Source organism: Plecotus auritus (genome assembly GCF_963455305.1).
Source record: "Plecotus auritus genome assembly, chromosome: 6".
In the NCBI taxonomy this organism is placed as follows: domain Eukaryota; kingdom Metazoa; phylum Chordata; class Mammalia; order Chiroptera; family Vespertilionidae; genus Plecotus; species Plecotus auritus.
In genome coordinates this window covers 82,586-94,301 of record NC_137773.1, presented here as the reverse complement: position 1 = coordinate 94,301, position 11,716 = coordinate 82,586, and the positions used below count along the sequence as shown (strand labels likewise).

The window sequence follows — 11,716 nt, the reverse complement described above, 5'->3', positions numbered from 1 at the left end:
GTGGGGACAGGCTCTGGGGCCACTGATCACACATGCCATCCACACACATCACACCATCCACATGCATCACACCATCCACGCCCTTTGGACACTTCCCAGCCTGGTGCTCGTCGGCTCCGCTGTGTGGGTGAGGCTGCCGTCTGAGCTCAGCCCCGGGTCCCAGGGATCCTAAACTGACCTTTGCACCGAGTAACCTGACCCTCCTGAGCCCCCGTTTCCCCATCTGTAAAGTGAAGAAACTAATCTGACCTTGTGGCTCAGCTCAGACCTGAAACGCTTGGGGCCAGGTTGCAGGGGGTGGAGAGGAAGTAAAAGGCGGGAGGGGCTGGGACTTGCAGACTCTGCCCCGGGGACCCTAGTGCTTGGAGAACCCCGAGGCTTACCTGACCCACGGGCTCAGGCCCCTGGTGCCCTGTGCCGGCACCCGGGGGTGCTTTGGCGACCGTTGGAATGAGCCTGGAGCCGCCCAGGCAGGGCTCGCTGCGGCCAGTTGTCCCCCGTGGCCAGCAGGTGAGGGAAGCGTTTCGTTGGAGGCCTGGATCTCTTGGGCCATCCTTCCTGCAGCCACCACTGTCCCTCCTCCACTGGGTACACGCTTGTCCACCCGATGCCACCTTCTGTGGCTGGCCTGTGCTTGGGAGGATCTCCACCACTCTCAGAGCTGGCCCCACCGGGCATGGGACAGGGGGCAGCCCCCATGCCCACCCACGCCCCTGGAGAGAGCTCAGGTGTTACTCTGGGGCCCTCCTGCCAGCCCAGGTGCTTGGCCACCTGGACACTTTGGAAGCCAGGGCTGAGGCCCTGCCCAGCGCCAGGACTTGCTTCTCTGGAGGGCGGGCAGCTGGGTACAGGGTGAGAAGGACCTGAGCCCCAACACACGTTTGCTGTATCTTTATTGCACTTTTATCACATTGCAACTATTCCACAAAAATGCACCGGAGGTAGGGCCCCAGGCAACACGTTCACACAAGTCTCCACCGAAGCTGAGCTGTGCCCTCGGCCGCCACCCGGAAGGTCCCGGGCACTGGAGGGCGGCGCTGAGAAACAACAGCTGGTCATTTTGTCACTGAGACCATGTGAGTGTCCGTCCATCCACGCGAGTACTGCTGGCCTCAGGAGCCGGGGTCTCGGAGGGCCTCCCAGTGCGGCCGGGAAGGGGGGGAGGAGAGTTTTTGTTTTAAGTTAAGTCCAGAGCGTGAGAGCCTTGGCGGGGAGCCTGGTGGCTCTCCTGTGGATCTGGGGTCTAGTCTCTGTTTATATACATATCATCTGTGTATAAATACAAAACAGCAAGTAAAGGCTTCCCTTCCGTACAAAAGGGTGGTCGCCTGCCGCCAGGCCGCCTCTGTCCGTCAGCCGCGTGCTCCCTCCACAGCCGCTTCATCTTGGAAGCGAATGGAACGTGTCCTGCGGACCCACGGCCAGAGGACCCACGGCCGAGTCAGCTTGGGCGTCGTGTCCGTCCCCGGCACCAGCCGGCGGCTGTGGTCACTACCTGTCGGCGGAGCCTCTGTGCCCAGGGTCCAGGGGGTCGAGGTCGTCCTCCACCACGTGGCCCAGCCCGTCCTTCTCCACGCAGGTGCCCACGGCCTGCAGCACCAGGCGCAGCCGTCGGTCCAGGGCCTGCAGGTGCGGCTGGAACAGCACAGGCGCCACCCGGTCCTGCCGCAGGGACTCAGCCATCAGCAGGCTCAGCTTGTACTCCTCCTTGGCCAGCAGCTGCAGCCGCAGGTAAGTGGACTTCCGGATCCTGTGGGAGGGAGCGAGACCTCAGGTGGGGACAGCCGAGAGCAAGGGCCTCCCCAGCCCTCAGCGCGTGGCCCTGCCTCTCAGAGGCACAACCGAGAGGTGGATGGTCCTGTGGGCCCCACAGGCACCCATCACCCCAGTCAGACGCTGGGGAAGCGGGGACGGCCTGCTCACGGGGACAGCGTCCCCACTCGGCTCCGCACATCTGGCCGAGCAGGGCAGAGGCAGGTACCTGCAGCACTGTTGTAAAGGCACCAGAATGGAAAGCTCGTCGTGGGAGTATTTCCCAAACCTGCAGGAAGGAAAGCAGATTGACCCGGGGTGGCCGCAGGAGCCCCGAGCGCAGAGCCTGCGGCCCAGGCAGCCACAGGGACAGGAGCCTGGGGTGAGCTGACGCAGAGCCTGGGGCGGCAGGTGCCTGCATTCTGGGCAGCGAGCCCCAAGGTCCCAGGCAGGCTGAGTGGACAGCGTCGGGGGTCAGCCGGGTCGGCACAGCAGCACCTCTTACAGCTGGGAACGCACGGCCCCCGTCTGTGAGCCTCCAGGGCCCAAAGCTGACTGCTCTGAGGCATCGGGCACACACAGCCTAACCAGCTGAAATGGGGTCCCCACATGCACACCCCTTCCCCGGCACCAGGGACTGCCCCTCATGGCCCCACCGGGAGAGCCGATGTCCCCGCTGCTGCCCCAGGTTCCTACGTGCAGGGCAGACGCCCGGCCTGCTCCTCACAGCCCTGCCTTCGTGGCCAGCATCTCTTTGGGCCTCAGTTTCCCCAGGACAACATGTGATAGAGCAGAGCCCAGGACATGGAGAATTAGGTGAGACACGGTGACGTCATACACCCTCCTGCCCACAGGGCCCTCGTCACAGAGTGGACCTTGGGGATGGCCTGTCCCTCCCGTCCGGGCGGGGCTCCAGGAGGCGGGATGGGCCAGGCTCACCCTCTCCCGTTGTCCAGATGGATGATGAAGGTGTCGTTCCCAAACTTCTCAAAAGTCTCGTAGTGATGGCGATCCATGTTCCCTGCGGAGAAGAGCAACCCGGGGTCACGTCCGACACGGCTTCGAGGTGGCTGCCTTCCCTCCCGAGCCTGACCCCACGCCCTCATCACGAGCTGAAGCAGGGACTCGGGCCTCTTCAAACGGCGGCCGCAGCAGCGTCCCCGCGGCCTGGCCTGCAGCTCTGGGCCGCGTGGCACCAGGGCCGGACGAACAGCCCGCGGGACGCACCCATGAGGAAGTCGAAGATGGTCATGTCTATGATGTCCAGGATGCGGTGGCTGCTGTCGTACGGGGGTGTCTGCTTCACCGCGTTGCAGTAGTCGGGGTCCACTTCCCACCTGCAGGGAGCCAGGGTGAGCGGCCGGCCCGGCCCGGCTCGGGGTAGCGGGGCTCCCACAAAGGGCGGGGCTTGGAGAAACGGTGTCACTATGAAACCAAGTGTCTTCGGACTGACACACCCACGGAGGCTGAGGCTGAGGCTGAGGCTGAAGCTGCGTCACGGGCGGACGGGCCGGGGAGGTGATGAAGCCACGCCTCCCGCCCTGGATTGGCCACCCCGGAGGCTACCTCAGCCCCGGGTGCCAGGCTTTTGGAGGTCACTCTTAAGAAAGAGCCCGGCGCCTCACTCACAGGCCTCGGGGCGAAGAGGACAGGGCATGCTTCCCAGCAGGAGGGACAAGCGGGGCAAGAGGGACGGGCGCCGTGTCTGCACACGGAGGGGCCGTGGTTCCAGAGCCCCAGGGGACAGGCCGCACCCCCTGGAGGCCACATCTAGTTCTCAGAGTAAGGACGCCCCTCTGACCGCCAATCGCGGGGGCTGTCACACACGGGGCAGGGCCCTCTCACACCCATGTGGCCGTGGACGAGGCCCCGGGCCCCTCTGAGCTTGTCTTCCTGCTCCCAGTGGAGAGAAAAGCAAGCCCTCCCTGACCCCCGACAGTCGGGGCCCGGCCCGGGGCTGCCGCGGCCACGCTCCGCCCACACTCACTCCGCCTTCTTGCGCTTGTGGTACGAGCGTCGCCACGGGTTCCGCCACGTCTTCCTCTTGGCCAGGGACAGGTCCGGCAGGAAGGCCGCCAGCGAGCCCTCGATCTGGTCGGGCTTCCCGCACAGGGCGTGCTCCGTGGAGCAGTAGTAGGAGCACTCCCCGTAGAAGCAGACGTTGTTGGCTGGCGGCAGAGGGCGCGGCTGGTTAGGGGGTCCTCGGAGCCGGGGCCTCGCCCGCACTCTCACAGGCATCTCAGCAAACCCTCCGACCCCCGGTTACAGAGAAGGGAGGCCCAGAGAGGGCAGCCCACCTGCCGGGGCCACTCAGCTGTGGGTGTGAGTCAGGGTCTGAACCAGGTCCTTTCTGCTCACCCTCAACATTAAGGGACGAGTGAATGGGAATCCTGGAGTCCGTGTTCAACAGCTTAAAAAAGGCATTCGTTCTACTGAGAACGCGACGAGACAACCCACAGAGCGGGGAGAATGTTTGCAAACCGCATATCTGATCAGGATCCAGTATTTATCACATACAAACAACTCTTGCAGCTCAACGTTAAAAAGATAAATAACCCAATTAACCAATGGACAGAGGAGTTCAGTGGATGTTTCTCCAAAGAAGACCTACAGATGGCCAGCGAGGACGGGAAAAGATGCTCAACATCAGCCACGAGAGAAACCAGTCAAGTCCATTCCGCAGCGAGGCCCCGCTTCACACCCACGCGATCCCGGAGACCATCAGCACAGAGAACAGGTGTCCTTGGGGACGGGGAGACATTAGAACCTAACACGGTGCTGGTGGGAACATGAAACGGAGCAGCCGCTGGGAACGCACCAGGATGTTTCCTCAAAACGTTAGACACAGAGTACCCACCGGACCCAGCACTGCCACCCCCAGGCACACGCCCTGAGACGTGAACACGGGTGTGCACACAGCATGTAGCTGACGTCCATGGCAGCTCTGTTCCCAGCAGTGGAAGACTGGAAACACACCACACGTCCATCAAGTGATGAACGCATACACACAGGTGGTCCATCCACACCACGGAGCACCAGGCGACCTCACACCCACAGCACATGCTGAGGCCACGCAGGGACCGGAGTCTGTGGACATCCTATAAGGTGACCCTATAGGGAGTGAGGCTCACACACTCACTACACGTGAATGAACTTGAAAGCACGGTGCCCAGCAAGCAAAGTCAGACCCAAAAGGGCCGCACGTTGTGTGACTCTATTTATGGGAAATGTCCAGGACAGGCAGATCCAGACAGAAATACTGATGGAGCCAGGGACTGGGGGGAGGGGACAACTGGGGTGACTGCTAACAGGTGGGCTTCCTTCTGAGGGAGGGAAATGTTCTAGAACTGGATTGTGGGGACGGTGTACAGCACCATCGGAAAACCTCTGAATGGTGCACTTCAAATGGTGACGTTTACAACACATGAGTCATCTCTCTATATAAAAGCCTGGCCCTGACCGATGTGGCTCAGTGGATGAAGCGTCGGCCTGCGGACTGAGAAGTCCCGGGTTTGATTCCGGTCAAGGGCATGTACCTTGGTTGCGGGCACATCCCCAGTAGGAGGTGTGCAGGAGGCAGCTAATGGATGTCTCTCTCTCATTGATGTTTCTAACGCTCTCTCCCTCTCCCTTCCTCTCTGTAAAAATCAATAAAATATATTTTTTTAAAAAGTAAAATAAAAGCCTAAGCGACCCTTCAACTGGTAGCTATGACAGGCACTGACCACCAGGGGGCAGATGCTCAATGCACAGGCATGGACACATGGAACAGACGGATGAATCTCAGAGAGAAAGGGGAGGGGGAGAGGGGAAGAATTAACTAAAGATCACATGCATACTAGAGGCCTGGTGCACGGATTTGGTGGGGTCTCAGACTGGCCTGCAGGGACCGGGCCAAAATGGGCAGTCTGACATCCCCCGAGGGGTCCTGGATTGCGAGAGGGCGCAGGCCGGGCCAAGGGCCCCCAGCAGTGCATGGATCCGTGCACCGGGCCTCTGGTGTCTCCATAAAGATGAGTAATTTAGAAACCGCACTTGGCCTGTTGCCCAGACCCACTCGCTGCCACAGCTCTCGGCGTCGCGTCTCTGGTCACGCCGACCGCGCCCACCGGCCTGTGTATTCACTCACGGGGCCCCGTGCTCATGACTCGTCACTTTGTGAGCAACACTCAGGGGCCTGGGGTGTGTGGGAACATGGGAGCCAGAGCCTGAGCACCCTGAACCCCGACACCCACGGCACGTGCTCGGCCCCTCTGACCTGCTCTGCGGACCCTGAGACAGTCTTGCAGGTGCATCTGAGGTGAGAGGCCGACGGAACAGAGACCACGGCTGCCGGGGAAGGATGACGCCGACGGCTGAACTAGGGGCGCCACATGGAACTGGTGTTCCTGCCTTAAGTTTTGAAACTTTAAAATGTGTGTCACTAGAAACATCGCAATAAAAATCGCACAAAGAAGTGGCCAGGAGCAGCCACACAGCCTGGGCAGCGGGGATAGGTGGTCCCGGGTGTGGCCCGGCCTGGACCTGGCTGTCCACTGCGAGGAGATTCCGGGAGCCTGGGGGTTTTCCAAAATGAATTCCTTTTGCCTTTGAACAAAGCAGGTGGTAGATGTCACCTCTATGCCCGCCCAGGGGACAGGCGGAACAGGAAAGCACGTGGGAGGGCACAGGCGGGGTCAGAGGGAACTGCCGGCTGGAGACCGTCCTTGACACAACCCCTCACAGGTCAGGAGCCCCCGTCCTGGTGCAGCCAGCCAGGGGGCTTCCGGGTGCACTTACCTGGGGAGATGAAGAAGGTTCTCCACAGCTTCTTGTCGCGCGTGACGTCCCGGATCTCCCTGGTCATGTTGACCATCCTGCCGGCCACGGGAGGGACACGGCGGAAGTCCAGGATCCTGGCGGGAAGGGCGCGGGAGGGGGTGATATCTGTGCCCCTGTGGCTGCCCCAGGTGGCACTGAGGGAATATGTCTGTCTCTGCCTCGGGCCCTGGTTTCCGTCTGGTCTGTAGGGGACTCTGCATTGTAACCAGCCTGGGTAACGTCACACTGTGGGCCCAGGGCACACACACACGCTGGGGCTCCAGAGGACTGAGTGGGGGGGCCAATCCTCCGGACCCTGGGGCTTACCCCAAAGCCAGGCCCACGAATTGTCCCTGGGGGTGCTGACCGTCCATCCCACATGGAATTGTCCCTGGGGGTGCTGACTGTCCATCCCACATGGTCATACATCGGCCGCCTGTCCACCTCCCCGCAGCCAGGGGCCACGTGGAGCCCAAAGAGGAACCCATTCTGCGGAGGAGGCTGTCCCCAGGACAGGTGACCACGTGGGGGACGGTGTGTGAGACTTGGTCCCTTGTCCCAGCCTCACCTGCCAGAGACATGCACACCTGCAATTCCCTGCGCAACACTCAGCTCTCGGCGCCCCTCCCTCTCCCCTCTTCCCTCTTCCCTCTTCCCGGTGCCCACTGTCTCCCCGCCCCCCCCCCCCAGGAGCTTGGCACCATGGCACTAGGCCAGCTGCTGCTCTAGGTGTGGGAAGCAGGCACATCCACCTGGGCTGTGACCTGAGGGCAGCGAGTACTCTCTCCTGGGAGAGGAGTGGTTCTGAGCGCGAGCAAATCCGACGCCCACAGCGCCCGTGCTCCCCTCTGTATGTGGGGTAGCCCCGGGCCCCACCGCAGGGAGCGGCTAGAGTTGAAGGGTCCAGCTCGAGCTCGGCCCTCAGACCCCGCCACCTGGCCTCTGTGGAGCCGCAGGTGAGTCAGCTCACCTGTCCAGGTGGAAGGCAGCGATCTCCGCATTGTGCCTCTCGTAGTCCGAGAAATAAAAAAAGTCAGGGGGTGTCTCCTGCTCTCTCGTTTGCCTGGAAAAAAGGGGACAAGACAGAAAGGGCTTGAGAAAACCTTCCGGTAGAAGGGCGCGTGCGGCTCATACGGTCTAACTGGGCTCTGGGGCCGGGCCTCCCCACCCTTACTCCTTCTCACCCGGCTTCTTGGTCCCTCCCCGACCCAGGACTGTCAGAAACCTCCTGGTGACTCCCCCAGCCCTGCCCTCCTCCCCGACCCTGCAGCTCTGGTGTCACGAACCCTCTCAGCAGCCTTGCCCATCTCTACATGTTGCCTGTGCTGTGCCCTGCACCCCCTCAGCCCTGCCTTGGCCCCAGGTGCCTTCCTGGCAGTCAGCGAGAAGGCTTCTCCCCTGAGGAGCTTGGCACCATGGCACTAGACCACTGCTTGGAACGCCAGGGCAGGAGAGCCCAGCCAAGCACCTGCTGTAGAACAGGTGTGTAATAAGCAGATGGTCAGAGGAGGGACTGATGGAAGAAGCACAGGGAAGAGGCATAAGCCTATTTGCAATGTCCAGCTCTTTTCACTGTTATTTCTTCAGTTTCCACCATCACCATCATCACCATCACTATCACCATCTCCATCTTCACCACCATCACCACCACCACCATCACCATCATCACCATCACTATCATCACCATCACCACCACCATCACTATCACCATCAACACCACTATCACTATCACCACCACCATCACTATCACCATCATCACCATCACCACCATCACTATCACCACCATCACTATCACCACCACCATCACCATCATTACCATCACTATCACCACCACCATCATCACTATCCCCACCACCACCACCACCATCACCATCACCACCATCATCACCACCATCACTATCACCACCTCCATCTTCACCACCATCACCACCACCACCATCATCATCACCATCACTATCACCACCACCACCATCACCATCATCATCACTATCGCCACCACCATCACCATCTGTTGGAGACCGGGTGTAAGCTGACAAGGTCCTTGCACCTGAAGGGACTAGCAAGGCTGTCCCCTACCCACACAGTTTTCCCAGGCTTGTTTGGATGGCAGTTATCAGTAGAATGAGAGCAATCTTTCATAGCTTACCAAGAAGTCTGTAACTATTTACTGAGATTTGCTGTACTGAGAATTTGTCCTTCTGCTCTGTCTCTCCCTTAGAGATTAAGAGGAACAAAGAATACATTCCTCTTGACAGACCTCCTATTCAGTGTTTTGTGTATAAAAAGCATTACACAGTTAATAAACTTGCTGCAGTCTCTCGATGACCTGCAGTCCTCCCGATCCCGCTTTCCTGTCTTTCTTTCTTTTCTCAATTCCCACCTCCCTACCTCAGCTCGGTTCAACCTGTCAGGCTGGCCCTGGCAACCATCATCATCATCGTCACCACCACCATCACTATCACCACCACCATCACCATCATCATCACTATCACCACCACCACCACCATCACCACCACCACCATTACCTCCATGGCCATTGTCCCTAACACACATTGACCTCTTATTGCCTGATGTGCAGTGGCAATACCTTTCTTTCTTTCTTTTTTTTAAAAAATATATTTTATTGATTTTTCACAGAGATGAAGGGAGAGGGATAGAGAGTTAGAAACATCAATGAGAGAGAAACATCAATCAGTTGCCTCCTACACACCCCTACTGGGGATGTGCCCGCAACCAAGGTACATGCCCTTGACCGGAATTGAACCTGGGACCCTTGAGTCTGCAGGCCGACGCTCTATCCCCTGAGCCAAACCGGATAGGGCAGTGGCAATACCTTTGATGCTAAAATGTGAGCATTTCTAGCTGGCAATGCTTTGACCTTTGTTCCTGCCTCCCTCACCTCTGAGTAGGTCACACACCTGGATGGCAGGTGGCTCTGAGCCCTGTTGCTCTGGGAAGAGTGCAGCCACTTCTTACAGCCTGTGACCGGGCTCCAGGGAAGTTCCTGGTTCCCTCCCTCCTCCTGCTTCGGGGCTTCCTTCCATCCTGGGCAGCCCACAGAAAGGCAGCTCCGTCCCCAGCCCCGAGGCTACACAGGCCAGGCTGTTGTGGCTTCCCGATGCCCCTTCCCCGAATGGCCCCGGAGTGCAAAGAAGTGGCTATGAATGCTTTTTTGTCTGCCTTCACTCCAGAGGCCCTGAGATGCTCTCAGGTTCCCTGCTTGCTGAGCACAACCCCACCCCCGAAGGTGGCTTCTGAGTGGTCTGAAGGCTCCTCCAGACTGGGAGCTCCTTGGGGCAGGGACCCAATTTAACCTGTGAGGCCCCCAGGGCTGAGCTGGGCACTGAGGAACACACCAAGGGGAGGACGCACACAGGTTGGACCCTGGTCAGCCTCCCATCCTCCGTTTTGGCAGACACCCATGGGTGAGAGCAGAGGCCTGGGGTGGGCAGACTGCTTCCAGCAAGGAGAGCGGGGTGAGCGCCCCTACCTTCTTCATCCCGTTTCCCAGCTGTAAAACAGGTCATCTCTGACCTCTGTCCTCACAAGATGCTCAGGCAGGGCTCTTGGGTGTGGCTGGCTGGTACAGCCCTTCCTGTCCTCAGAGTCAGTCCCCACCACCCCCTACACACACACACTCATTCGGGGAGGAGAAAGGAGGAAAGGCCGGGACTCATTTGTAAGGCCCAGTGAGGGGAGGCTGACAAGGGTCATGCACACCTGCGAGCGTGCCCTGCAGGGACAGAAGGAAGGAAGGAAGGGAAGAAGGAAGGAGCAGGCCCCCCAGAGTGTCACCCACCAGTGTTGACCTCCACGCGCCCTCTGCTCAGCTCCCGGCAGCTGTCCCTAGGGTCCATCCATGCCTGGGAACTCGGGGCCTCAGCAGCGTGTTTGCAGCAGGGCCACGCTGGCTCTGCTCAGGGCCAGGCTGCCGAGCAGGGACACATGGGGAGCCCTGACCCCCTGCCACCTCCCGGGCCGTCCTGCAGAATAGGCAGTGCTGTCGCTGACTCCGCCGTTGGGGGAAAACACTTTGGAAAAGTACTGAACCCACTGCCCCAGGCAGGAGTACTGGACTTGGCTGATCCTGGTCACCTGGCAACTTCTCCTTCCTCCAGGTGTCCTGGCTAAAGGTGAGCCCAGGTGCGGGAGGACAGGTGCAGGGCGTGGCCCACCCGGTCTGGGCTTCTCCCTGGGGAGGTGGGGATGGACACGTGGGAGATGCTGTCGGGCACCGGGGTCGGCGGAGCTCCAAGCTGGCACCTGCCCGACGAAGCAGGGAGACCAGAGGCTGGACAAGCATTTCCTGGAGCAGCACCCAGGAGCCCAGTGCCCCACGTCAGGGTCCTCCCTCGACGACAGGGAGGGAGCTGCCCTTTGTGCCAAAGACTCGCTGCTGGTTCCCTGTGGCTGCTGACAGATGCCCACAGGCTGGTGCCTGAGGCATCCTGGGGAAGAGTGTGCCCCTCGGTCTGTTTCCTCCAGCTCTGGGCACGCCACCTCACAGGAAACGCATCGCGTCTAAGAAACGACACGGTCTTGAGGGAAAGAACCGGTTTCCACAGAAGCCAAAGGCAGCACCTGGTCAATGCCAGGCCATCCCTGGCTGCACGATCAGGCCTGGGTCCTCCGGCCCCGACCCTGGCCCCGCCTTACTGACACGGAGGTCGGAGGTCGGAGGTGGAGGAAGAGGAAGACGCGTTTGCAGGACCAGAGGATGGACATGCAGGTCCCGGGTAGGAACAGGTGTCTCTGACCCAAGTCTGCGCTCCTCCTCTGCACCCTCCAGCGTCAGACACTGCAGCTGAGGGTCCTAAGGTCTCTGAGCAGAACAGGCTCCAGGGCCCAGAGCTGGGCGTGCGTGGCCTAAAGCACCGCCGCCAGGTCGGGTGCCAGGCTCAGGGGGCACAGGAAGGGCCTGAGGTCTGGCTGCAGAGTCAGTCCCCGTGTCTGAGAGGCCCTGCTCTGTGGGGGGACCCAGTGAACGACGGGGCTCCGTGGGAGACAGTCACCGCAGAGCCCCATTCCAGCGAGACCCATCCCAGCGTCCGCACTCACCAGACTCCTCAACCTTCCATATGTCACCCCACGCAGCCCCTTCCTTCGGAGGGACAGCCCCTTGGAGTCCCCACCGTTACTGTCAACATCTCAACGTCCTTGAATC

The 11,716-nt window shown here is 60.4% G+C and overlaps 1 protein-coding gene across 1 annotated transcript in view; it reads right to left on the bottom strand.

Moving 5' to 3' along the window:
• Positions 1–876: 876 nt before the first annotated feature.
• The window catches only part of FAM20C (FAM20C golgi associated secretory pathway kinase), a 30,508-nt gene continuing 19,668 nt past the window's right edge, over positions 877–11,716 (bottom strand). The window contains exons 4-10 of the mRNA XM_080671739.1: positions 7,523–7,615; positions 6,532–6,647; positions 3,740–3,920; positions 2,980–3,089; positions 2,692–2,773; positions 1,982–2,041; positions 877–1,750 (exon numbers count right to left, since the gene is read on the bottom strand). Of these exons, the coding sequence (XP_080527865.1) occupies positions 1,492–1,750; positions 1,982–2,041; positions 2,692–2,773; positions 2,980–3,089; positions 3,740–3,920; positions 6,532–6,647; positions 7,523–7,615 (901 nt within the window). The 3' untranslated portion in view covers positions 877–1,491. The remainder of the gene's footprint in view (positions 1,751–1,981; positions 2,042–2,691; positions 2,774–2,979; positions 3,090–3,739; positions 3,921–6,531; positions 6,648–7,522; positions 7,616–11,716) is intronic.